This window comes from Triturus cristatus, chromosome 3_2 (assembly GCF_964204655.1).
Source record: "Triturus cristatus chromosome 3_2, aTriCri1.1, whole genome shotgun sequence".
Taxonomy (NCBI): domain Eukaryota; kingdom Metazoa; phylum Chordata; class Amphibia; order Caudata; family Salamandridae; genus Triturus; species Triturus cristatus.
This window is the reverse complement of record NC_140584.1, coordinates 915,928,235-915,955,665: the sequence shown is the minus strand read 5'-3', so window position 1 is coordinate 915,955,665 and position 27,431 is coordinate 915,928,235. Positions and strand designations below refer to the sequence as shown.

Sequence of the window (27,431 nt, the reverse complement as noted above, 5' to 3'; positions counted from 1 at the left end):
AGTCCTAATGGGTGGTGATTGATGTGTGTGGAAAAGTGAGTTTAAAACTGGCTGGGGGATATCGATTCTGTGTTTAATGAGTGGATTCCCCTGTCAGATAAAAAACACCTGGTGGGTTGGTGCTGCTATAAGATTTGCAATGTCCCCTAGTAGCTTAATGTGATTTCTTTAGTGGGATTAACAAACGGGTCAACATGTTTTGCACCCCTGTTGGTCTAGAAAGATCCCTGGCGCTTCCTCAAGACCAAAAAACTAAGGGAGGGTGAATAGATAACTCCACATGTAATTCAACAGTGATTGGTCCCCCTCTAACAGGGTGGTACCGACTTGTGATTAATATTACAAAGTCATCCTGTGTCCTGGGCACCCCCCAATTTTTTGCTGACTGGTACTGGTGGTAACTGACTCTGACTGACCCTGGGCTCTACCTAACAAGGCTCAGGGCCAGTGCTATGCTGAAAGAGACACTTATAATACAGTGAAAACACCTACATACACAAGGGTACACTATGGGATGGAGTACCCCTTTGATTGGCATGACCTACCCTATACTGCCCTAGTACATAATAGGGCAGGGGGATTGAAACTACCTCTAAGTCCCTAGTATATAATAGGGCATGGCAGTTTAGAGACCAGCAGGCCCTTCTGCACTTGCATGTGTGCACTGCTGAGCCCGAGGTGAGTTTAAAAGTAGATCTGTGGTGCAGGACTGCTTTTGTGCCCAAACTCGACTTTGGTGTTGGGGCACTTAAAATGGATAACCTACAATGTTTAGTCATATTAGGTACCCCCAGGGTCACCCCTAGGTGTCCCAGGGGTAGGGTGTGGGGGGGTCGGTATTTATAAGTAGGTCACTTATAAAATTAGTTTTTTATGCCCTGGGTTAAGTGAAATTGCACATTTCATTCCCCCACATTGCTATAAAGTGCAGCCCAAAATCGACTTTGGTGCTAGGATCACGGTGGAGGGAGGATCTGCAATATTTTTACATATTCAGAATCCCTAAAGTCTCCCCTAGGTGTTTCAGGGGTGGGGGTCCTGTAGATATAGGCAGAGTACTTATAAAATATGTTTTGGTAAGCCCTGGAAAAATGGCCCAAGTCATTTATCCCATTGCAAATCCCTTACCGCATAGGTTAACATGGCAGGAAGTTATTAACTAATAAATCCTGAGAGGAGAATGATAAAAGATAGCATTCAAAGACTTTCCAGAATGGTATTGATTAAGAAGTTATAAGACTTTCTTGTCTCTAAGCCCAAATTCAGCCTTCTATTGGTCTGACCTGACCTGCTGGGAGGGCAGTGTTCTGTTACACAGGAATGCCAGTGCAGGGTGAGGAGTCATAAACAGTGGACTTCAAGGGCAGGGGAAGAAACCAGTGTAATTTACAACTCCACTCTTTTGAGCCCTGCCACATGCTAGGCTTAAGGAAGGAATGAGCAGATGCAAGTGGGAGAGACTATGGAGTTTAGCCCAAGCTTCTCCAGCGAGTAGCTCACGAGCTACTGGTAGCTCTCCAGCTACCTGGAAGTAGCTCTCCTGAGTCTAGTTAACCCTACTAATTTAGAAGCTATTGCTTGGCTGAAATACTTTACATATATCAAAATTGAGAGTGTTTTTGAGATGAGAATGTGTTTTTTGCGGAAATCATGAACTGATATTTTAATGAAAATGGCTGAATTTCCAAAATATATTTAAACCTGATATTTGAATGATAAATCATGTGGCAATGAGGAGACTTTTCACAAATGTTATTACCTTTGTAGTAGGGGCATTGCAGCTATGGCTAACCCATGTAGAGGTATTTCGTACTGAAAAAGCCTTTTTAGCATTATTTCTGGCAACCATGCCTGATGCACTGAGGTGATCGCTGGCAGTAAACTGATAGAAAATTTCTATATGGTAGCCACCATTACAATGCTAATAATATTAGTAGCTTTCAATGAGTTTAATTGAACATAAGTAGCTCTCATTACAGAAAAGGTTGAAGACTTTAGCCAGCTCTTCTCTCCCTGCTTGAGAATCAGCCATAATGAATTTGGAAGAATTTGTGCACTCTGGGACACATTAGTGCCACACTCAGCAGGATGTGGTCATACCTTGGGGTGGTACCCTGCCTCCCATTGGACAAGAGTGCCTTCCTGCTTGACCCAGATAACTTGGAATAAGTATCTGAGAGGCGCAGAGCCTCTCAGATCTGCTGCTTGAAACCTAAGAGAGCAAGAAGGGCCATGCTGAGAAGTTTGATGTGCAAACACTAAGGTCTGCACTCTGAAAATGTCATCTTCTGCACCATCTGTAACTACAGCCCTGTGGACTACCTTGTTGTAAAAGGACTAAAGGGTGGACTCCCTGCAAGCTACAGGTTAACAGAGATCACCTGGAACATCACCACCAAGAATCCTCAACCTGGAGCATTACCAATGGATTTGTACGGGTTGTGTCCAAGTAGATTGAGGGAACTGAAGTCCTCAACTTTCAAGGACCAGCTTGGAGCTTCCAGACCCTTGGAGTAAGTTGGAGGCCCTTTGGGACCCTTTGGGGAACTTCGAGAACAAGTTCCAAAAGTTTGGAGCAACTTTCGGAAAAAGCTTCATAAGTGGATCAACTCAATCTGGCCAGACAAGCAGCCTGCCTTCAACCGCGAGCCGGCCTGCGGTCCAGGGTCGTCCCGCTGAAAAGCTCCTTAAGTCTGGCTTCCAGAGTTTGACCGGGAGTAGGCGAAATCGGAGGTCGGCGAACCCTCACCAAATCCGGCCTGGTGAAGAGCATCGAGCGACCCTGCAAGAAAAATCCCCGTAAATGTTGCTAAGTCCGAACGAAGAAAAGGTGACCGGGAGCAACCGCGAGAACCAAGCCTCCTGCCTTCTACCAGTGAATTTGACGTCGCTGTGGTTAATGCGGTCGGAAATTAGCTCAAGGTCTAGAACACGCCATAGGCGGAGAAACCACGTGGCCACAGGTGGGGGATTAGGTTTCTTCCAGAATAAGGCTATGGGCTGCCGTGCAGCTCCTACCATCTGTAATATTGAGCGCCAATCCAAATGTGTCATAGTGCATGATTTTAGACACATCTGGTGGGATTGTTAAGTGATACAACCATATTGGGCTGAGATCCTAGCACAGATAAAAGATATTTTAGGCTACCCTCTCCTGCATACCCTCAAATTTGTTCTCCTGATCCACCGGGATAAGCACCTTAAACACCAGACACCGGGAGATCGATCCATTCAGATGTCACCAACTTTACCAGCTCCACCCATGCTTCTTACCTAATTGTTTCTTTTGTTTAGAGATGTTCTGGGGACCGGGGTTACATTGGGCACTTGCCTTGTGGAAATCAATGTAATTGAATGACAGTGTCTGAGTCACTCTTCCTTTCTTTTCACTGCTTCCTGTTTTGACATATGCTTCAGACTTACCTCCTACGAATTTGAGTTTATTGCTAACAACTTTGACTGTATTGCAGGTCATTTGTGATACTAGCACAGTCAATGTAAAATCTGTGCCCTTCAAAACTTAATAAGGAAAGTTTGCGAAAAAAATACAAAAACGAAATTATTGATAGGAATATTATATATCAGTCTATTTAAGCAACCGGCATTGTATACCTCAAAATCACGCGGCGAAATAAAACGAATATCAACAATATTTTGATTGACAATATTTATTCTGCACATGATATTTTATGGCAAGGCACAGACGTCAATATTATGTACTCTCCATTATTGCTTACACACACAGCAGCAACAAGGATAGAACAATGCTCTTAGAATTAAGGGCCACGATTCACAGAATAGGGCCATCTGCAACCGGAAAAAAAAATTCTATGTACAAAGTCCCATTTTGCAGTTCGGTAACCTATTACTGAATCGCAAAATGGCTTAGCTATTCGGTATTGGGAAGGGGTGTGTTGAGGGCGCCCCTTCATAATAGCGACTTGCAGTGGTATGTAAAAATGTTTTGTGACCTAAATGCAGTGGCAAAACATTCGCATTTTACTACCAACTTGAAGTTGGTGGTAGCCCATTCGCAAACAGGAAGGGGTCACCAGAGGACCCCTTCACCTTAGTGCACGTATGCAAAAGTGTTTTCTTAGAGCAGGTTGTGGTTCCACAGATCGCTGCGACCCTTAAAAAATGAAAAGTAAACTTTTTTAGTTTTGTTTTTGAAATGCATCTTGTTTTCCTTTAAGGAAACGGGCTGCATTCTTAAAAAACGTTGCATCATTAAAAAAAAAACACAGACATGTTGGTCTGCTGTCCCCAGCAGGGCCACAATTCCTGTGATTTTAGTGATTCGCAGTGGGTCGCAAATTGTGATCCACTTCATGAAAATTAATAAGGAAGGTCAATTGCGACCCCACTAGGAATCACTGAATGTATCAAAGGCCCATAAGTACATAGGTGTTTGCGATTACCTAATAGCGAATCGCAAAAATTAGTTATTAGGTAATCGCAAAATTAAACCTTCTTTCATGTGGCCCTAGAACCTTTAACATTCTGGAACATGCATAAATGCTCAGAACCCCCACCCATCTTTCTTCTTTGTTGCTGCTAATGCACACATAAGTGCTATGCCTGAGTTTGGTTGGTTATGTATGTTGGAGCATGATAAAGGCTTTAATTAATTAATATTATTATTTTTGCGAAGAGTGATGTTAATTAATATATAATTTGGTATGGAAAAAGTTTGCCAGATGTGTTTTGGGCCGCAAGTAGAGACATTTTAATTAGGTAGTCCCTTTACTTCTACTGTAATTGGTCAGTTACCAATATTGTTTTAGAGCCCTATACGTTTGCATGGTTGTGAACGCATATGAGTGAACAGCTTCAGCATGCGTTGTACGCTGTGCTGAAGTTACAATATGTAAGCGATTTTTATATGCACGTGCTCCCTTCAGGACATTTTGGGGAGGCGCAAGGAAGCTTGGAGCAGTTTGAGACTCTGTTGTAGTTGATCACGAGGCAGTGGCATAGCAAGGGGTTTCCGCCCCGGGCGGCACGAGTTTTGGGGGTGGCGTCCTCCCCCCTCTGTTACCTGCAGTCTCGGGACAGGCAGCATTTCACCCCCCGCTCTAAAATCAGCCGTCGTGGGGTGGCAAACTCAGAACGGCTATCGCGCCACCAAAGCCCCCCCACTTCTCTATGGCAGACGTGGGGCGGCAAATTTGAGGGCCGCCACAGGCAGCCAAAGAGCTAACTACGCCACTGTCACGAGGTCGCACTACTGCACAGTTTTAAATTAGACAAGAGGGAAGATTGTGCACAAATTAGAGCTTGTGTCGCCTTGATGTTGGCAACTTGGAGCCAATCTGCTCCTCGGGCCATAATGTGCCATCAACTAATGGAAGTGACACAATAGTTGAGCGCGCTTTGAGCGGTTTTGCTTGGTAGCATAAGTACGGCAGTAATTTTGGATAGCTGTCGAAGGTGGCATAAGTACAGGAGCCATTTTGGATAGTTGTGGAAGTTCCGTTGAAACATTAGTTATTTAATCAAACATATTTTGGGAAAGCGTTTGAAGTTAGCAGTTGGAAAGGTAATACGAGGTGTTGACAGGTCAGGCTTAGGTTGTGCTGAGGTAGTGAGCAGATCGTGAGGTGAGAGATAATTGACTCTGTGGTTCTAGGAGAGATATTATAGTTGGGTAAGTTTTAAGGAGGTTTTAAGAAAATATGACGTATTTTATCGTGAATCAAAGTCTTGAGGATAAAATTATGACCTCTGAGCTCAAGGCTTTTTCAACTTTGGCAGACCAGTTGGAGAAAAAGTTTGATGATTGGGTAGAGAATTTGGCACCATTTGAGGAGAGACTAGGGGGTATATGTACAAGAACTGCCGATAACTAACACTAACGCCAGTTAGCGGCCGTTTTCTTAACACGGCCAATCACCAAAAACTATCGCCTTGTTAGCGATGTATTTACATTACGTCGCTACATGGCGATAGTTTCAGGGAGCCGTGTTGAAAACTGCCGCTAACACTAGCGTGAAGGCGATATAAATTCTGACGTTAATGGGCGAAAACTGTTGAAAACCCATTAGCGGCAAAAAAACTGACGTTAGCCAGCCCAACGTGACTTTTTCTGCCTCTAGAGTCAAAAATTGCCTATAAGTCCACCTCCAATTAAAAATAGGAAACAAAACCAATGGAATGCAGAATGGAGCATCCAGGGCCAGTGCAGCACAGATAAACAACCTCCAGAAGCCCCCCAACAGCTAGGAGGACCAGCCAGAGTCTTTGGGGAAGAGGAAATTCAGGGCTACAATCATGAAAAGAGGTGCATCACTGGGCAAAACCAGTGATGCATCACTTGTCATTACGCACTCCTTGCAACACCATGGCATCCAGAACCTTGAAAACATGGACAGTCCCCGGGGCCCATAGGCCTTGCTGGGCCTGCGTCTGGGACCCGGAGTGGGTGCTGTGGAGTTGGAGGGCCGTTACTGTAGACTTTGAGGCATCAGCGATCGCCCTTACCTGGTGGTGAAATCTGCCAGGTCGCATGGAGACACGTTGCTGACCTGTGTGAGAAGACCACCTGGTGCTCCTTGGAGCTGTGAACGGTAGAGGCGCTCCTGCACACCAACGTAGGGCGGTTTGCATGGCATACCACGCACCACCACTACACCGGGGTGCACGGAGGAGATTACCAATGGTGGGCTGCGTCATTCTGCATCACAGGCTGGAGGATGTTGTGCTGGCCGGACGCTGTGTAGGGTGAGGCCCCTGAGCTGCGCTGACCTTGTGTGACGGGAGCGCTGCAACTTCACGCCGAAGGCGGTCCTGTTGCATCACCTGCATCGGGAGGTTCCCCAGCGGACTTGGCGGCAACTGCTATACCCAGGCTTGTGAAATCCCGCCTGGCTGAGGCTCCTGCTGGCTGAGTCACAGATTTGGAGAGAGTGCAGCGGATTGAGCCACGGTGTCAATGTCCAGGTGAGGAGAAGATGGGACGCGTAGCAGAGGAGGCTCAGGGGCCGAATTGGGCCCAGGTCTAGCACCTCTAGGTGACGCACCCCCTGTGGCAGCTCATCTGCTATGACGGAAGAGCGTCGCCCCCTGCTTTCAAGCAGTGCAAGAAGAGGAAACATAACTTTATAATTTTCTGATGTGCTTATGGTATGTTTCCTTTTTGGTTGGGAGGGTGGGTGGGCTGCTCTTTTCATGGAGCAGGGAAGGGGCGGAGTGGTATGCCCACTCAAGTGCGCAATGACTGTTTGGTCGGCCGCCCAAAGCAGTCAGTCATGCGCACATCCCTGTTCTCAATGCAGGCTGCATTACAGCCTGCATGGGGAACATGCCCAACCCTCCAGCCCCTGGCTGAATTCCTTGTCACGGCGCTCAAGAATAATCACAACACCACTTTGCAGCGTTGTGATTGGCTTAGGTGAGGGAGCCTGGCTGCCTGCTTCCTGTTCCTGGAAGCAGACTCAGGAGAGCAGGAGCACAGAAGACGAGGAACTCTGCCTCGAGGTTAGAATTGAAAAATATATATATGCAACCCCCACCCGTTCCCCCTGTGTCCCTGCCTCCTCCAGTGTCCTTTCCCACGTTTCCCTCCTCCCAGCTGTCCAGTCCCCCCCCTCCGCAGCACTACATAATGGCGGTCGCTACACGGCCATGCGCAGCGGGCGTGCCATTGGTTGGTGCGCCAAAGGCAAGCCCGACAGCATCCGTCCGACCCTGGACCAAGACCAGCACCAAGGACCCTTCCTCTCGGACACTCCACCGCTATGACGCCAGCACCCTCCCCACCATCAAACCTGGATGCCACACAGCGTGCCATCTAGCAACACTGTATAATTCTCTTGCACCCTGCGCCTGTCGAAACTGCAAACGCACCTTCTGGCACATCAGCACATCAGCGCCTCCTGACGCCCAGCTGACCAACAGCGCAGCCGACCGGCTCCACTGCATCCTCCTCAACGTGGGGTCCCTCCACAAACATGCAACAGAAACCTGGAACCTGGGACCTCCTTGACGCCACCTCTTCAGACATCGCCTTCTTCACGGAAACCTGTCCAACCTCTGCTTTGGACCGGACATCGCCATGACCATCCACGCCGGCTACAAATTCACCCACACGGACCATCCCCAAGCAGCCAGGAGGAGGCATTGCCATTGTCTAAAAAAACGCTCACTCCGACTGACCACGCGTTCTAATGACCTGACGGTGACCATGGAACACCTCAACTTCCAGATCCGGACCAACCCCAACACCACCCTCTGCGTCACCCTCCTCTATCAATCAATCAATCATAGGCATTTGTATAGCACACTGCTCACCCGGAGGGTCTCAAGGCGCTGGGGGGGGGAAACGCTACTGCTCGAACAGCCAGGTCTTGAGTTTCTTCCTGAAGGCGAGATGGTCTTGCGTTGTCCGGAGGTGGATGGGGAGGGTGTTCCATGTCTTGGCTGCCAGGTAGGAGAAGGATCTTCCTCCGGCGGTGGCTCTGCGGATGCGGGGGACGGTGGCGAGAGCGAGGCTGGCGGAGCGGAGCTGGCGGGTGGGCTTGTGGAAGGTCAGGCGGCTGTTGAGGAACTTGGGGCCCAGGTCGTGGAGGGCCTTGTGTGCATGGGTGAGGAGTCGGAACGTGATTCTTTTGTTGACGGGGAGCCAGTGCAGGTCTCTCAGGTGTCCGGAGATGTGACTGTGTCGGGGGATGTCCAGGATGAGTCGTGCTGAGGCGTTCTGGATCCGTTGGAGTTTCTTCTGGAGTTTGGCGGCGGTGCCGGCGTAGAGGGCGTTCCCGTAGTCCAGCCGACTGGTGACGAGGGCCTGGGTGACCGTCTTCCTGGTCTCGGTGGGGATCCACCGGAAGATCTTTCGAAGCATGCGCAGGGTGTTGAAGCATGAAGACGAGACGGCGTTGACTTGTCTGGTCATCGAGAGGGAGGAGTCCAGGATGAAGCCTAGGTTGCGTGCGTGGTCCGTTGGCTTGGGGGTGGCTCCCAGGGCGGGGGGCCACCAGGAGTCGTCCCAGGCGGAGGGTGATGATCCCAGGATGAGGACCTCCGTCTTGTCTGAGTTCAGTTTCAGGCGGCTGTTCTTCATCCATTCGGCGACGTCTTTCATCCCTTCGTGTAGGCTGGCTCTGGCGGCGTCCGGGTCGCTGGTGAGGGAGAGGATCAGCTGGGTGTCGTCGGCGTAGGTGATGATCTTGAGGTTGTGTTGACGTGCGATGGTTGCGAGGGGGCTCATGTAGACGTTGAAGAGGGTGGGGCTGAGCGATGACCCTTGTGGAACGCCGCAGATGACTTCGGTGGCTGCTGACCGGAACGGGGGGAGGCGGACTCTCTGGGTTCTTCCGGCGAGGAATGAGGTGATCCACTCCAGGGCCTTCTCCTGGATGCCGGTGTTGTTCAGGCGCTGTACCAGGGTGCGGTGGCAGACAGTGTCGAACGCTGCGGAGAGGTCCAGGAGGATGAGGGCCGCAGTTTCCCCATTGTCCATTAGGGATCTGATGTCGTCTGTGGCTGCAATGAGGGTGGTCTCCGTGCTGTGGTTGGCTCGGAAGCCGGATTGCGAGTGGTCGAGGGATCCGTTGGTCTCGAGGAAGGCGGCTAGCTGTCTGTTGACGGTCTTCTCGATGACTTTGGCAGGAAACGGGGGGAGCGAGATGGGGCGGTAGTTCTTGAGGTCGGAGGGGTCTGCAGTTGGTTTCTTCAGCAGGGCACTGATCTCGGCGTGTTTCCAGCACACCGGGAAGGTGGCGGTGTTGAAGGAGGCATTGATGATGTCGCGGAGGTGGGGTGTGATGATGTGGTCGGCCGTGTTGAAGATGTGGTGTGGGCAGGGGTCCGTAGGGGATCAGGAGTGGATGGTGTTCATTGTGCGTGTTGTGTCTTCGGTGCTGACTGGGGTCCAGGTGCGGAGGGTGGCGGTGGGGGGCATCGGTTCGGTGGTGGGGTTCGTGGTTGGTGGGCCGAAGCTGTTGTGAATGTTGGCGATTTTGTCGCGGAAGAAGGCTGCGAGGGAGTCGCAGAGGTCTTGCGAGGGAGTGATGTCATTGTTTCCGGCGTCGGGGTTGGAGAGCTCTTTGACGATGCTGAAGAGTTCCTTGCTGTTGTGGGTGTTGTTGTCCAGTCGTTCCTTGAAGGCTGTCTTCTTTGTGGCGCGGATCAGTTGGTGGTGTTTGCGGGTGGCGTGTTTGAGGGCCGTCATGTTGTCTGTGGTCTGGTTGGTGCGCCAGGTGTTCTCCAGGGAGCGGCAGTTCTTCTTGGAGGTGATGAGCTCGTCGGTGAACCAGGAGGCTTTCTTGCTGCCGCGTCTGCTGGGGGGGTTCTTCTTCAGTGGTGCGAGGGCGTCTGCGCAGTTGGTGATCCACTGTGTGAGGTTGTTGGCGGCTTCGTTGGGGTCCGTTGAGCTGGTGGGGGGGTTCTGGCTGAGGAAGGTGGTGAGCTGGTCGCCGGTGATCTTGTTCCAGCTCCTGCGGGGGGCTTGTTGAGGGTGGTGGTGGGTCGTCGTTTTACTGAAGCTGAAGTGGACGCAGCTGTGGTCAGTCCACTGGAGATTGGTGGAGTGGCTGAAGGTGACGTATTTGCTGGATGAGAAGACTGGGTCAAGCGTGTGGCCGGCGTAGTGGGTGGTTACCAGTTGCTTGAGTCCGAGGTTGGCCAGGTTGTCCAGCAGAGCAGTGGTGTTGCGGTCCTTGTTGTCCTCCAGGTGGAAGTTGAGGTCCCCCAGGAGGATGTAGTCGGTGGAATTGATGGCGTGCGGGCTGACGAAGTCTGTGATGTCTTCGCTGAACTGTGTGCGTGGTCCCGGTGGTCTGTAGACGAGGGTGCCTCTGAGCGTGGTCTTGGGGTCGGTGTGTATCTGGAAGTGGACGTGTTCGGCGGAGGTGAAGGTGTCATCGGAGTTGGTCATGATGCGGATGGTGTTCTTGTGGATGATGGCGATGCCTCCTCCAGTCTGGTTGACGCGGTCTTTCCTGGTGATTTTGTAGCCTTCCGGGACGGCGATGGCGACGTCAGGCGCTGAGGAGGCGTTCATCCAGGTTTCCGTCAGGAAGGCGATGTCTGGTGCTGTCGAGTCGAGGAGGTTCCAGAGTTCGACGGCATGCCTGTGAACGGAGCGGGTGTTGAGCAGGATGCACATCAGGTGTTTGTTGCTGGGGCTTGGTTTAGCAGGTGCGGTGTTGGGTCGGAGGCCGGTGAAGCGGCAGGTCAGGCAGGTGAAGGGTCCGTGGGTGCGTCTCGGGGTGGCTCGGTAGCAGGCGGTGTTTCGGCCGGCGTTGAGTGCGTGGAGGGTTTTGGCGTCGTAGATGTGCAGGGTGTGCTGGCAAGGGCGAGGACCAGGGGGTCTGGCGCTGGGCGCGGTCCAGGCGCGGATGGGCGCAGACGGGCTTACCTTTGGCGCACCTTCGGCGCTCAATCGGCGCTCCCGCTGCGCGGTTGCTCTGGGGGCGTCATAAGTAAGGAGGCGGGAGGGAGGAGCAGCTGGGTGGCGGGAGCGGGGCGGCGAATGGAATCACAGGGGGGCGGGGCCGCAGGGAGGCAGCGGCGGGAAATTCCAAGAAGCAGCGGGCAGCGGGAAATTCCCAGGAGCAGCGGGAAATTCCCAGGAGCAGCGGGCAGCGAGCGAAGGAATCTGCAGGCAGGAGGCGGCAAAGGCAGGCAGGAGCGGCAGCAGTGAGTGGGGCGACCAAGCCCTGTGGAGGCCCCCCAGGCCATGAATCCCCATTCACCGATGCCATTGTAGACCTCATCGCACCCCAGGCTCTCCCATCCACCGACTACATCCTACTCAGAGACCTCAAGTTGCACCTGGACATCCCCAGTGACCAGAACATCACCCCTCTCCTGGGGAACCTCACCAACATCGGACTCAAGCAGCTAGTCACTGCACAAACCTACTCAGCCTGACACACCCTCGAGCCCCTCTTCTCCACCAGTGAGAACTTCAACTACAGACTCTCCTGTACCGACCATCATTGTTTACATCATGCCTTCACCATGCCCACTTCCTTAGCACCACCTCTCTTCCAACGCTTACATACGCTAACACCGCAGAGCGCAAACTCCACCGATGGATCTCCAACTTCGCAAGCACCTTGGCAGCCCTCAAGAAAAAGACCAGGCAAACAGCACTCCAAAAAGGCCAACTGGTTCACTCCCGCCCTCCACTAGTCCAGTCCCACCTGCAGACGTCTCGATGAGAGATGAAGCCACAGCATCAATCAACTCCGCAACACATTCACCCTTGTACCGTGGTGCAGGGGTGCCTGCCTTGGCGTATGGCAGCCATTGTGCGCCAACATCTGGTAAAAAGACAGGGAGGCTTATTCATGAGCCCCCTCTTAACAGTTTCACCCCACCGGTGCATCATTTTCTTGACATCCTTACAGTGTGGTTCTTGCACCACGTTGCGCTTTACTTGCAAAGTGACACATCTAGGCATATGCGTGACCTTGTGAAGCCCGGTGACACCTTATACCTGCTTCAGGTAATATGTTTGCAGGGTGGACGTTCCCACGCTACAAAGCCTCATAGGAGTGGCACACTGCAACAATGGCAGGCATAAGGGTGATGCAGTGCCACAGGGATAGGCTGGCCACATGCATTGCTGGAGTTGAGTCATGCTTGTGACACAACTGCAACAATGTATGACTTTATCGCTGACAGATACTGCAGGATTCCAGACGTATCTGTCATTAATTGCGGCATGAAGTGCCGTACAGTGAATACAGCGCATCCATGGTGTGGCAAGAAGGGCGTAGTGAAAAGTGTTGCAACACTGTTTTGTAGCAGCGATGCAACACTTTAGATGAAGGAGGCCCAGGAAGGCTCTGTATCTTATTGATGGTGCGCATTCCTGCGCTGTAGTTTTGTCGCAGGGCAGCGCAGCAACATTCCTTGCAGCGCTGTTTTTCACCATACCAGGAATTCCTTGTAAATATCGCAAAGTGGGGTTAGCCACAATTATTGCACGGGAACGCCCACCTTGCATATAATTTTCGTTAAGTCCCGCTAACAGAAGTGGTGATTCTAAAAATGCACGTTTATGCTGGAAAATAGCCGCTATCTGTGGTTAGCAGCAACTTGTACATACAGAGATAAAAAGAAAGCCGCCGTAACAGCAAAAAATGTACGCTTGGGCAGTGTTAACTCCTTGTACTTATGCCCTTAGGTGAGAGTTTGGATGAGGAAAGATTCTGGTTTGGGAGTCTGGGTCTGGGAACAGAGCTGCTATTTCAAAGGTAGAAGGGCGTAAGGTGGTGCAGAAAAGGAAACATTTTTCAGGAATGGATTTGTTGCTATCTAAATATTTATTTTATGGTATGGCTTGCCTCATTGTGTGCTGTCTGAATTTGAAAAGAATCAGTTCCAGAGTGGCCTCATCCGTTCATACAACAAAAATGTCTTCCAGCAATACATTTCTCATTGATTCCTCTATTTTTTTTCTCATACCAACCGGTTAGGACTGCAGCTGTGCTTTACTCATATTTTTACTCAGTTCAGCTTTAATAATTGTCCATGGGGCAAAGATGATTACGCTCAATTTTCTACTGCATGTTTTATGCAATAAAACGTGGTTGCCAATAGGGTGACATTGTTTTCTCATTTTAGGTGTTGTTAATGAAGAAGATGAAAGACAAACTTTATTCCAGAAGCTTAATTGGCCTCAGCCATACAGGTGAGCCATTTTCACTAGTAATATTACAATAGACCTGTATATCATATATGGTTTGCGAAATTGCAAAAGCTTTTTTCTTACAACTTGTGCATGCTTATTGGAAATACTATGAACACTATAATAAGGTTGCAGAGTTCTACAAAAGTTGAGCTTTTACATCAAAATGTGTTCTTTTATAATGCTTTAATATTGAAAACTCCTCATTTTCAACATTTTCTACCTAGGTGCAAACTGATGTATTTTCCCATGTGAGTATTGAGTCACCCATGGGGAAAAGCAATGCAATGCGGTTGACCACAAAGGGTGTGGTGTGGTATACAACCTCATTCACCTCTCATGTATTCTTTTTTCTTGCCCCTGAAGTGGTAGATGTAATATTATGTGCCCTGGGCACTCCACAAAGACGGTGCATTCCAGCAGATGGAATACGTTTACCAAATGATGTGTGGATAACTCGATAGACCCTCTTCAACATTCAGACATTCAACATTTTAACCTCTCCCTAGCACAATAAGAGTGTACGGTGGGCACTTTAAAGGGCTACCTATCGGCCTTGTTTATTTTCCTCTTCTTACCCGATTAACCGTCCCTGTTTAAGTTTGCTCATGTTTAAAACAGTTTTTAGGTCTTGCCTGACCCAGCGCATGCGCTGGTCTGGCGAGACTTATTGAGAGGGCTCCAAAAACTGCTACCAGGCCAGCCTAGAACTACAGTGCATGTGCGCGGGCGCGCGCTTTACCGCGATTACTTTCACTTTCGCGGCAGCACGGCCGCTTTACATAGCCAATAGGTCTCGCTTTTGGGACCTTATAAGTATTTAGTTATGCAACTGTTGCATGGCTAAACACTTATAAGGTCCCAAAGGCAAGACCTATTGGCTATGCCAATGCTTGTTCTGATTGTGACAGCATCAGCTAGACGTGTTAGCCAGTTGCAAGCCTTGAGTGTCAAACCTCCTTTCACTTTCTTTTTTCCCAACAAGTTGGTATTAAAAACTAGCCTATCACCTTGACAACCTTCTTTCCTCCTCCCACCCAATGAAGGAGGAAAAGAGATTATAGTGCCTTGACCCTAAGAGAGTGGTCAACTTTTACATGGACAGAACATGCAAGTTCAGAATGGATGCCCAGCTCTTCATGGGATATGTGGGGAGAATGAAAGGCAAAGCAGTCCACAGGAGGACATTATCAAGATGGATTATCCTGTGCAGGTGCACAAAGAACCACGGGGCATATCATCAAGGGCAATATCGCCGCTTTAGCGGCACTTTTTGCCGCTAAAGTGGCAATATTTTTATCGCCCTATCAGCAAGCTGTCGCTAACAGCTGTTAGCGACGGCTTGCTGGCAGTAGCGCCCGTGTCAATGTCGCTTTGCATGTCAGCGATAATAATCTCTAATGACATGCAAAGTAGGCGTTCCCTAGGCGTTACCTCTGGAAACAACCCTGGAAAAGACGCTAACCGCACATCACGGTATCATCAAGCCGGACCCTGATTCCCATAGCGACATAATAAACGGCACTAACCGCGGTTATCACCATCAGCTAACGTCTATTAAATGTCAGACTTAGCTATATTTATAATGGGAGGTGGATTCTAAGCCTAAGTCCACATCTCCCAATTAACAATGATTCCCTTAGCGCTGTAGTTGCATCGCTGGATTTCCAGCGATGTGCCCTCATAACGCCGCTATCGCTGGAATTTTTATCGCCGTGAAGATAAGCGTTGATAATAACGCGTTATCTCGCCAATTCATTCCGGCGATAGCCGGCGTTATGCAAATTTACGCTATGTGCGACTTGGGCTTCTCTCCACACTGTAGTGAAACATTACTCTTTGAACTCAGAAGTGAGGAAGATAAGGCACTTCACAATCTCTGTTGTTCATGATTTTTTGGAATAATCAACCATGCACCCACGTCCTTTGGTTGGGTACTGCTTGGGAACTCTATTCAAAAGGTGAGGACTCTTCAGTTAGAAGTATCCATCAGAAGAGTTACTTACCTTTGGTAACAGTCTTTCTGGTAGATACTCCATCTACATGCCGATACCTCACAGACCCACCCTTCTCCCTGCTACATGGCTGATTATTCGACATGTCTTCTTGATGTAGCCCCAGCATAGAGTATCTACCAGAAAGAGCATTACCAAAGATAAGTACATTTTCTTTGAGTTCTCTGGCAATCTTGATGCACATGTCTGCAAAGATACTAATAAAGAGATTGTCCTGTAGTACAATAAGAGAAATAGAGGTTGGGTGTTGCAGTATAACGTAGGACTCTGTCTCTGAGGTTGGGCTGTTCAGAAAGAGATAGGCACAGATACTCAATGTTTAGAGCTAAAGGTAAGAAAGACGAGGGAGGAAGGTATAGAATAAGCATAGAAACTGAGGGTTGCAGAAACACCAATTAGGATCCCTGTGAGATGAAAACTATTTGCTGACCCTTGTGTTCTTGTTCGATGTTCAGACACTTCTCGACAATGAGACCATTGCCTACAAGGATTTGTTCTGCTTGCAGATGCTTGATAATAATCAATTGCACTTTAGCTGTCATATTTTCATCTACCCTACTCCCTGTGAAAAACATATGTAACTTATCAGAACGCAGATAATGGATTTCCCCATGCAAATCACCAGGAAGGGGAACACCAGAGCACACATCACACTTGAAGGTTCCTTCTTCACTTTCCCATGAAGATAATCCCTAAGCTAACAACATCATCAGAGCTTTCTAATGGTATCTAACGCAGTCACAAGGATTCCTTGACTTCCCAAACTCGGAATGAGTGGCTTTGCAAAAGTAAGTAGTCGCTCTTCTTTTCCCATGCATTTCAGTCATTTAGGGTTTAGAGAATAGAACTGTGTTAGGTAGAGCTCCGGGGATGTCTCAATAATATTAGTAGTCAATAGAAAACATAGGCAGGATTTCAACTAAGTCTGGTGTGGCGCTCATTGAAATAGTGATAAACTCAGAAGATAAGGCAGGTATGGTATAACAAAAGCACATTAACTTAGGTACTCACAAACTGCTTTGTGTAGGAGAGTAGGATCTGCTTCACATGTATACCCCCACTTTTTGCTAGTGTTTCACTGTTTTTCGACTTTAGTCTGGCTGGGACCCTGCCATTCAGGGCCCCAGTCTAGCTGCTTCCTCTCTAAAATGATTCCATGTACTTTAGGTACATTACAGATTGGATCTGAGGTGCCCTTGTAAGCCCCTAGTATATGGTCTACTATGTACCCAGGGCATAGGTACACCAGGGGCTGAAGCATGTATTATGCCACCCCTGGAAAGCCACCCAAAATGACAGCACAGGTCTGCTATTGCAGCCTGGGTAAGGTGGTGCTGACATCCCTTACTGGAATAAAGGTTACCTATATCACTATATATATACACACATATCAACCATAAGTCACTCCTATCAATCCTGAAGGCAGAGTGCTTGGTTCTTATGTGAAAGGGTGCCCCTGCGTGAGCAGAGCCCCTCTGCAGCGTTCGGAGACCCTTCTCTGATGCTGTTTGTAGTGCAGCCTGACCATATACTCTTAAGTGCATTAAAACCAAACGGTAAATGCTAACTTTGAACTGGCTGCACGGAAACATGTCATGTTTGGTGTCAAACACCTTGGAATCATACCCCCATACCAGTAACTGGTGTGGGAGTATGATCCCACCCTTCTAGAGGAAGAGACATGACAGCACTGGTATACCCGGTAGAAACTTAATAGAGCCCTGGCATTACAAAATGGATGCTGCAGCCACAGACACTGGTCTGGCCTCCTGCTGCTGACCGAAACTCTGGCAGGGGAGGCCTGGACCATAGGTGTCCTGTCACAGGGAGATGTAACCACCTCCCAGACAGGTGGCTTATTTGTATTGGGGCTGGGTGAGAGCACTCTGAGTGCTTTGAAGTCCTGCACTGGGGGCACAATTGGTGTCCCTGTGCATAGTCCAGCTCAAACCGGTTCAGGGGCTTCCAGCCCCTGCTCTGACGCGAAACTGGACAAAGGAAGTGGGTGTAGCCACCCCTCTTTCCAAACTCTCCCATAGGTGGGCCCCAACCCCCTACCTTAGTATAAGTATGGGATCCTTGTCCTTAGGACTTTAAATTACCCTGGACGAAACTCTGAATCTGAATCCTGGACCTAGACCAGAGGACTGAAGAAATCTCCCTTGGGGTCAAGGAGTGACTCCCCTGCTTGGCAGACACCAACAAAGCAATTTGCCGGTCTGCATTATCGAAGCTCCCACCGGACTCCGAAGTATTTGCAGCCCAGGAAGAGGATTTACAGACATCTCAGAGGCCGACCCGAGTCCCCAGCAAAGCTGAGAACCGCAGCCCTCGTGAGTAGCGTGGAACCGGAACTCCTGGTCATCGTGCATTTCTGCAAGTGCATTGACTTCCTGACGTCTCTTGAAGTCGTGCTTGGGCTGACTTGTAGCCCCCACCTCGAGCACTGAATCCACCGAAGATTGTCGGCCTGGTCATTCCGAGTGACCCGTGGGCCACCATTTTGTGTTTCGTCTCGAGTTCCCTTCGCGATCCCTGGTCCGTTGACTGGTGGGTCCCTGAAGGGGTAACTTTTCATTTCCTTAGGCTTCCCTGGTTGCTCCAGACGTGCCCTGACTCCCAACCAAGTGGTGAGTCCCACAGACCTTGCTGGTCTGCACCGAAGCATCTTTCTTGTTTTGCCGTGGGTTGCTGTTGCCAAGGCTTGTTGTGTCCAATCAGGGCACCGACGCTGCAGCACTCGACATCCTTCGTGGGACAGATCGAATCCAGCTCCTGGTCGTCCTCGACGCCTCCTGGACCTCGTGGCTGAAGAGTCAAGCTTCACCTCTTTCACCTGAAATCACCCAACATCGGTGGGCATCTGCTCATCGCCTTCCTGGTCACTGGCAAGTGACCCAGACTCTGTCCCCTCTGCTTTCAGGTTCTTCTCATCCTCGATCCAGGCTTGGATCTCTTCGGACACTTTGCGTCTTCATGGCAGCAGCACTTATTCGCCAGTTCCCATTGAAATCGACGACACGACCCAACACCAAAAGACACCTATGCACCCGGCTTCCCTGGGTGAGGTAACACAAGTACTCCGGTAATCCCATGGGTGCTAGCCCTAGAACTTCCTAAGTCCAAAAGGGTTTGGTCCTGACTCATTTCTAAGTGTCCGTAATCTTTAAAAATCTAACTGCGACTTTCCCCATAGAAGCTAACGGGAGCTCGCAGTTGTGTTCACACACTGCACACGGCCCCCGTGGATCCCCTGTGTCACTACCTTGGGTGGTTCCTTGGGGTCTCAGCAATTCTACAGGCTCTAGGCCTTGTGTCTAGTTAAGTTGTGGTTCTTATACCACAATTTTAGTATATGGTTTGGCTCGCCCCTAGGGCCTGACCTGTATTTGTGCTATTTTACTGTGATTATTGAAGTGTAACTTATGTGTTTTGACCTCTAGTCTCATAAGGAGACTAGGAGGGTGTGTTTAGTAATAAATACATATATTTTATATATATTCCTGGTGTGGATATCTTTCATTGGGTGACTCAAGAGATTATAGACTGGTAAAACAAACTGCTTTACATTCCTTCAAGACTTAGCCTGAAGGCTGCTCTCCATAGTCACCACTAGGATAGCTTTCAATAAAGGTTGTCTTTAACCTATAACCAATAACGGGTTGTTTGGACTGATACAAGGTGCCCACTATAACTAGTGGACCTTATATATCAGGCCAATTTCTCACACTTTGCACCACAATTTTTAATTGACACAAATTGATATAGTTCTAAATTGTGTTGAAATGCCAGCGGTTGAGTCGAGGGATTCAAAATTAGGGTAAGATACGTGGCAATACAGGCATTGGACTTCTTTGTATGCCAAAATCCTTTAAAATGATCAAGCACTGCCTCAGCGACAGACGAGCCTAACAGAGGGGCATGACCACGCCGGTGTTCAAAATGGCCATGCTGTTGATGAAGCTCCGGCCAAGGTAGCCCAATAATTACGCTTTTCAGGCTTCAATCCTAATCTCTCCTCATCACCTCTGCTCTAATCCATCGGCCTGTTCCACACAGCGGAATATCTGGGCCGTGATGTGAGGAACAGAGGCTGCAGAATTGTGGGTGTGCGGAACCATCCCAGCCCACAGAGGCCCACAACAACCGTGGCCGTGGGCAAGCGTGAGGATTGCGCTATCTAGCCCTGCTGGGCCCTCGGTTCTCCACCAACACCATTTGAGGCCCACAACCTACTGTGACCTGAGACCCGATGCTGCTTGCGTTTTGCTGCCGAGTCTGGTGAGGAGTGCCGGTGAAAACTGTGCCCAAGTGGCCTGGTGGTGACAGATGCAGGGCAGTGGGGTGGTGCCGGCCAACAGCTGCCTCCAGAGATGCCGCAATCTCGTCTTTAGCTGGTGCGAGCTTTGCCTACAGTGAGTGCAGCCGGGTATCCTTCTGCAACTCTGATGAGTTTTCGGGCCATCTGAGCCCCTTCACCCTTGCTTGTTTCGGGGGCTGTAATCAGACCGTGGCGACATTGCCGACACGTTCACTGCCTCCCAATCATGCGGTCCTTTTGAGCTCCCCACTACTTTTCAGGTGACTACGACTGGGAAGGCACAGCTCTGCACTGAAATCATGGTGGAAGAGTGTGCTCCACCCCGACCTGACACTAGTGACCCACGCTACGCCAACTGCTGGGGAATTTCCTTCCCCTTCTTGTTCTGGGACATCTCTGCCTGGCCTCCCTTGATATTCCTCACTCACCACTATTTGGGGATCGGACACCAGTGGGGACCTTGTGCAGTTGTGTTACCTCATTGCTGCATCCTTTGGGCGCTTGAATTACCTTGGGACCAGGCACTGGACTGTGTGGAGCTCACGCTTGCCTCCCCCTACTTTGAGATTTTGGGGTAGTTGAAGCCCCTGGGCCACGTTTGAATTCCTCCAGCACTCATTTGGATGCACTACACAGTATGCTACCCACTCTTGGTTGTGGCTCCGACTGGCCAACGTGTCCTGCCGGCACCCCCCTGTCTGCCACTATGGGTAGCGGAGACCCCAAGCAATGTAAACTTCTCTTTGAAAGGAACAAGCAGTCTGGTAGGCCATGTCTGACAATGAAGAGCGGGGATCTGACCCTACCACAGAGGAACATCTTACTGGGACCAGCGCCATCATGGCAGAGCTACAGGCTGGGTTCCGCTCCATTGACCCCTGATTTGACGACTTGACGAGCTGCCTGGATCACATGGGGTAAAGAATTGAACGTCATGGTACCTATCTGGATGGTGCAGAAGAACATATATCAAGCCTGGAAGACGGCGATTGCTCCCTCGCTAAGCGCCTGGACTAGATGGAATGACTCCTCAAGACCATGGCCATCAAAAATGAAGATCTCGAAGCGAGATTATGCAGGAGCGATATTCGTATCACAGGCATAGCGAAATCCACCAATATGGGCTGCCCGGACCAATTTGTAGAACATCTACTTGTGGAATTGTTCGAAGGTTGCTGGGTCCCAGGCTGCCTCCATGGACTTCTCCTTGTCCCATCATTGCACGCTGACTTAACTTCTGGGACAGAGAGACGGCGCTCAGGCTGGCTCGATAGTAGGGCCCGTTGCAATATCAAGGATCTGCCATTTCTTTGTATCCTGATTTCACATAGATGGTTCAAGAGGCGCATCGTAAATTTCAAGACATTAAAGCTCTTCCCCGCAAAAAGGTTCTTAAGTATGGTATGCTGTTCCTTGCCATTCTTCAAGTAGATGTAGACGGTAAGGCCTTTTATTTGACTCTCCGACTGAAGCCCTATCCTTCTGTAAGACACTCAACCCTAGTGATTGTCTGTCACCATGGTCTAGCACGGACCATACACCGCCCGAACTGCAGACCTCACAATGCATGAACCTGTTTCCTCCTGGTTGTGCTTCTGCTTCTGAGTTCTCCATGGTGCTATCCTTAGATGGACAGTCACGGGAGGCCTCTTGAACTCACTTTACTCCCCATGTGTTTTGACAGGACAATCCGGTATTTCCCTGTAACCAACTGCCATAACCACTACAATAATACAATAATGCTCAGCTAATTTATTGTGTCAAGTTCGAAGCAAACAAATCTATATGAAAATCAGTAAGAAATCATTCATGACTTAATAAGACGTTAGAATGATATACTCACTCTAGTAATAGATAGATAGATAGATAGATAGATAGATAGATAGATAGATAGATAGATAGATAGATAGATAGACAGACGGACGGACGGACGGACGGACGGACGGACGGACGGACGGACGGACGGACGGACGGACGGACGGACGGACGGACGGACAGACAGACAGACAGACAGACAGACAGACAGACAGATGCCCTCGTATTGAATGTAATAATAAACCAATAGGCAGAAGAGCACCCTGTTAACTATTACCATCTATAGTGACCATATTTCAGTTAAGATTTACACTTAAATGTACCTCTATCATAACTAAAACAACAAAATCACTGCTGCAAATGATGCTGCAGTATCTTACTGAAAATCAGATTCTATTTCTAAGGGTGACCTTGTGCGTAAAGCTGACAAATGTTCCTGACTGTTGTGTGTTGAATGCTCGCAATATGGCAACAAGACAGGGGACACACCTTCTAGCTCAGATGCCATTGACTTACCCACCAATAAAGATGAGGAAGCCAAGGGGATACTGCCTCAGGGTGCCAATGGGAAGAGCTGATTAGGAGTGTTTCTACTGCATGACCACCACAGGAGGAGAACGATATTCCAACATGTATTGATATAAAACATAATCTTACTGACACCTTCGCCTGCCAAAATCAAACAATGGTTCAGATATTTAACACATCTGATAATTATCAGATACGTTGACTACCTTCCAACTCGTAATTCCAACCTATGTTTAAGCAGTGGTTTAGGCATGGATCGGAATACAACGACCCACTCATAATAAAGCCTATAGTGTTAAAGTGTAAAAATTAAAAAATAACAGGGAAATTCTTACACAAATTGTGACAACATTATCCTTACAATTTGACTTTCCATGCCGCAAAATGTAGCTAACTCTGCCGCATAATGTGTCCCTCCCCTGCCGCATTATTGCACTAGGTCTGTGTATGGACATCACATCTTGACCACCTTTAATACCTTGGCGCTAGCTGGAGGCCTTCTTTCTAACCTCCCTCATTCAGTTGCAAATGAGAAATGTGTCCAGTCAAAGCCACAACCTGCATTCCAGGAAACCTTAAAGCCTGACCCGCTTTTCCATGTAAAGCGACCCTCTGGAAGAATCTGACATGCTGGCATGGCATCTCTTGGACACCTCCCACGCAAGGCAGGCTGGGATATGCTAACGAGAAGCAGATGTGGCTGGAGGTCAGGGAAGAGGGGTCAGCCCTGCTAACAAGCTGGAGGATTCTGGGCGCAGGCTGACGACGAGAACCCGCAGTGGGTGCCACAGTTCCGGGGCTACCTCGGGCCTCCAGGCACTGCACCGGAGAGGGATGCAAGCGTGCTGCTGTTCACACAAGGCCCAAAGCACACTTGCCATTGGCAGGTTTCCGTGACCAAAAGGGTAGGGTTCTAAATCATTAATTAACATACATTATTTAACCCGAAATTATGTAATGACGTATTACGCTTTGCTGAAAATTTGTCTGTTGGACCGAGCGTGGCCCCTCGGCTTATCTTTCTGATAGTTTATGCCGTTTTCCCCGATACTTCCAGAGACTGCGCTGCCTTCAATCTGGGTGAAATGCTGGGAGGACTGCCGCTCTCTGTGCGCAGAGACCCTTGACTCTGCTCCCTGGCTTGATACTTCACATGCAGCAAGTATCCTGCGTGTTACATGCATAGTGAACGGGAGTACAGGACTGAGCAGGCGTCCTTCATATAAGAGCTTATCTCTGAAGTGAGTGGGGCCTGCTGTCCCCTGTTCGCTTCTCCTTTTCTTTAGAATCCACTATCTGGAATCTCGTGCAGTAACGAGGCAGCATTTAATGTACCACTTCTGTCACTGCAGGTCTGTTTTCTGGAATAATTTAAGGATCTAACCTGCGCGTGGGCTGTTTTGGTTTTGAACCGTGAAGGGCAGGAATTCAATTTCTGAGGCCTATTGTATGGCCACAAAAAAAGTTTAGAATGTCACGCAGCGGTATGCGTAGGGCTGGCGACAAATCGGTGCTAATATGGAAAACGACCTTCCACGCCCCACCTTTGTCCACCAGTATATTGTATGCTACCCGCCTCTCCTGCAGAGTGATATGGTGAATGATGTAACTCTTTAAAGCTGCCCTGCCGCCTCAGTCTCTACACCGCCTCTCAGTAACAGTGCTGGACTCCTGCTACACACCAAGGAAAAACGAACATATTCCCTGAGAGGCCCTAAGAGCCGGTTTTCCCATGTGCTAGCTTCTGATAGAGATATGCATCCAGTCAGGACCCTGTGCATATATATATATATATATGGCTTGTTTCACCAGAAAAGAAATGCTCCTCCACTCGTTCTTAAACTTAAAACAAGCGCGCGTGCACCTCGCGCGGCAGCAGGGAGAGAGGAGGGGGCCTGCACCGCATTCCCTTGCGGGAGTGAGCAGCAAGGCGTGATAATTGCTAACGGCAGACGTGCACGCGTTGCCATTGGAAGTAATGCAACGCGTGCACGTTTTTGCCCGCAAAGCTGTGCCGATTGCTAAAGGTCTTTTCCCTATGCAGCGCATTCGCGCTGCATAGGCGACACCTAAAAACCAAGAATAATTCAAACGATGCTGCTCTTCAAAGAGTAAGGCTCCGAGACCCCCTCCCTCTCCGCAAGCATCCACATCAGGGCCAGAATGAGTGGAGGACACCACGGAGGATCCGGCACCCATGCTTCCTTCAGACCCTGTGCCAGCCTGAGGCCCCAGTCCGGTTACCCTTACCAGAGCGCCCCACTCTGGGACAGATACCACCATTTTTCTAAAGAGATGCCCTTTATATTCATCTAACTTTCTCTAGTTCACGTCTGTTTATGCTTTATCTCCTTGTCAACTTCATCCCTCATGCAACCATCCCTCCATCTCTCTACATTTTAGTTCTTCCTCCTACCTTTCAGTATCTTTCTTTCAGGCTACCTCACCATGTCTAAATGAGTTTATCTATTCTATACCTCACCTATCTCTTCACCTCATCTCTAGTTCTACCTTCTTTCTCCCTCTACGTCACCTCTTTTGCTATACTGATCTCTTTTTCAGTTTACCGTTCTTATTTTCTCCTGTCTCCTGCCATTCTAATTTCTCTTACTCAGGAGATCCAGAGGTCAATCTCTAGCCACATAGATAGAATAGGACAGAAAAGGCACAGACTAAGAATTAAGGTGTAAAATGAAGAATTTCACCGGATGCAGTGGTGAAAATCCTTAGTACAGTGCTTTGATTGTCCTTGTTGCACCGAGAATTCTAGCTGTGAATGAGATTTATTTACTAATGATCAGAAAAAGATTCGGCAAATAAATGTACAATTTTAACCACTTTGTGTAATTTTAATATGATGTGGTCGTCCTCTAAACATCCACCAAGTCATGCTTAGTGTGTCCTGCGATGGGAGGTACATGATTCTCACACTCTAAATTCCATGTCAAATGCTGTTATTGCAAGACAGATCTGATGCAAGCACAAAAATAGATGGCTTTATCAATGCATGTTCAAACCTTCTGTTGGTACTCTTTGGAAAGCAGACACCTGGCAGTCTTAGCTTTCGCCTCTTTTTGCTGTTGGGGACAACGTTTCTGATAGATTAACCTATAATTAAATATTGTTTATCATCGTGGCAGGTTTGAATTAGCTGAAAACGAGTAACAGATACAAATATTTCACCAAACAGTAAGTCCTCAAAGTATGTCTCGATCTGGGACCCAAAAATCCCTAAGTTGGCACTGGAGAGAGGGGGCAGTGGGAGCACACTTGAATGAGAAGATTCCTAATACTGAGTGCACCTGCCTTTGCACACGACACTCACGAGCCTTGCAAGTTATGCAATGCACAATATTTTGGATCTCAGTAGGAACATTCAAACTCTCAGGGTCATGTTTTTTGGTCAGTTGCGTCGTACATGCACCACGCAATGTGGTGCATGCGCGACGCAACTCAAAAATGAGATTTAGGAAGCCAGGCAAGGCCACTTTGCATGGCCCTGAGTAGCTTCATAAATCTGGAGTAACACAGCGCAAAACGCTGCTTTGTGTTGCTTTGCCCTAGGAAGGCTTTCCGTGGGCGTTGCGTGGGTGGTCTCATGCAACTTTCATGGATTTTGATGCATTTGCAGATTTACCAGAACTGGTAAACCCGGGAATGTGCAGCTAAAACAACACCAGCGCAGGGAGAAAGGCAGGAATGTGCTGTATTCTTCTAAATACTGCAGTGTAATGTAAACTTGCTGCACTGCATTGCTTTACTCTCCCATAAATATGGCCTCATTGTTTAAGTACTTATATGTAATCAGTCCTGATGCTTGTATGTCTCGGTTTGAATGGATTGATATGAGAGGCACAGAAAAATACGTAAGAAGGCTCTTTTTCGGCCTGGTCATAGGTACTTACCCAGCAAGGCGAATGAGGACGATAGGAAAGCAAGAGATAACTTTCAAATAGCGAGGGGAACGGTGGGTGGGCAAAGGAATATCAGCAGTGACAGTTGAGGATTAGTAAGCATGGGGGTCATATACAAAGGGACATATTTATCATTGTTGTTATGTTGCTCTAGTGCCACACATGGGGGCGCAAGGGTGACTCAACGACAAAGTCAGATTTATCAAGCCACGCACAGCCACCTTGCTGCCTTGCGTTACTCTGCCCCAGGGAGACCTTCCATGGGTGGAGCATGGGTGGGTATTTTGGTGCATTCCCCCATTTACCTTTACTGGGAGTCCTGGGATGTGTCAGAATGACATGCCCCACGGGTGAGGCATGACAAGGAGAAATATCTTTATTTACATTCTGCAGCACACATAGAAAGAGGAAAATGCCTCACAGGATTGTTTTTGTGCCGGAAGGTGCACAAAAACAATCCTGCTTACAAGGCAGGCATCCTTGTACTATGTTTGCCTGTGTTGGTGCTAGGCATCCAAGAGTGCGCCAGCGCATGGAAAGGACAGGAATGCGCCTTATGATGTTAAATACAGCACAGTCCTGCCCTTTCACACAGTGCAGCAAGGTGGCTTGCTGCATCAAACTGTGTGAAAATGTGATAAATGTGCTCCCTCCGTTCATGAAGCGGGCCACAATTAAAACCTTGTATTTGACATTTCAATCTTGCTGTTACGTTGAACGCGCAATTGGAAATCCGTAAGACTGATTCGTGTTTCTTTGTTTCTGCAGGGTGATTTTCCTGGACCAGAACAGTCCTCCAGAGTGATCAAAAATTTGAATATTTTTCTTTCACAGTTTCTTTGTTCTCTCTGACTCTGTTATCTGTCACAGTGTTTCCTGAAATTGTAATATTAGCATGCAACGCTTCTTTAGTTTGTGATTTTGACAGGATGGGTTCGGTTACGGGGGTGGTTGCACGTTAGTTCTGTCAAAACAATTAACATTGAATGCTCAATATAGATTTTGCTGCATTAAAATAACAAACTCAGTGTGCTTATTTATAAACCCAAGAGGATAATTGCTGTCACGCTACATATACACATGAATAACTCAGCAGCCAATATGTTCCTAATGCTAAAAACACACAATGATACCACACAAAAGTCCTCATTCAGACCGCGGTAGTCTAAGTGTCACAGGAGGGTCCCCTAAGAACT

The 27,431-nt window shown here is 48.7% G+C and overlaps 1 protein-coding gene across 1 annotated transcript in view; it reads left to right on the top strand.

Annotated features, from left to right (window-relative positions):
- TEX14 (testis expressed 14, intercellular bridge forming factor) overlaps positions 1-27,135 on the top strand; it is a 1,549,829-nt gene extending 1,522,694 nt beyond the window's left edge. The window contains exons 30-31 of the mRNA XM_085647123.1: positions 13,579-13,645; positions 27,004-27,135. Of these exons, the coding sequence (XP_085503249.1) occupies positions 13,579-13,645; positions 27,004-27,040 (104 nt within the window). The 3' untranslated portion in view covers positions 27,041-27,135. The remainder of the gene's footprint in view (positions 1-13,578; positions 13,646-27,003) is intronic.
- The last annotated feature ends 296 nt before the right edge of the window (positions 27,136-27,431 follow it).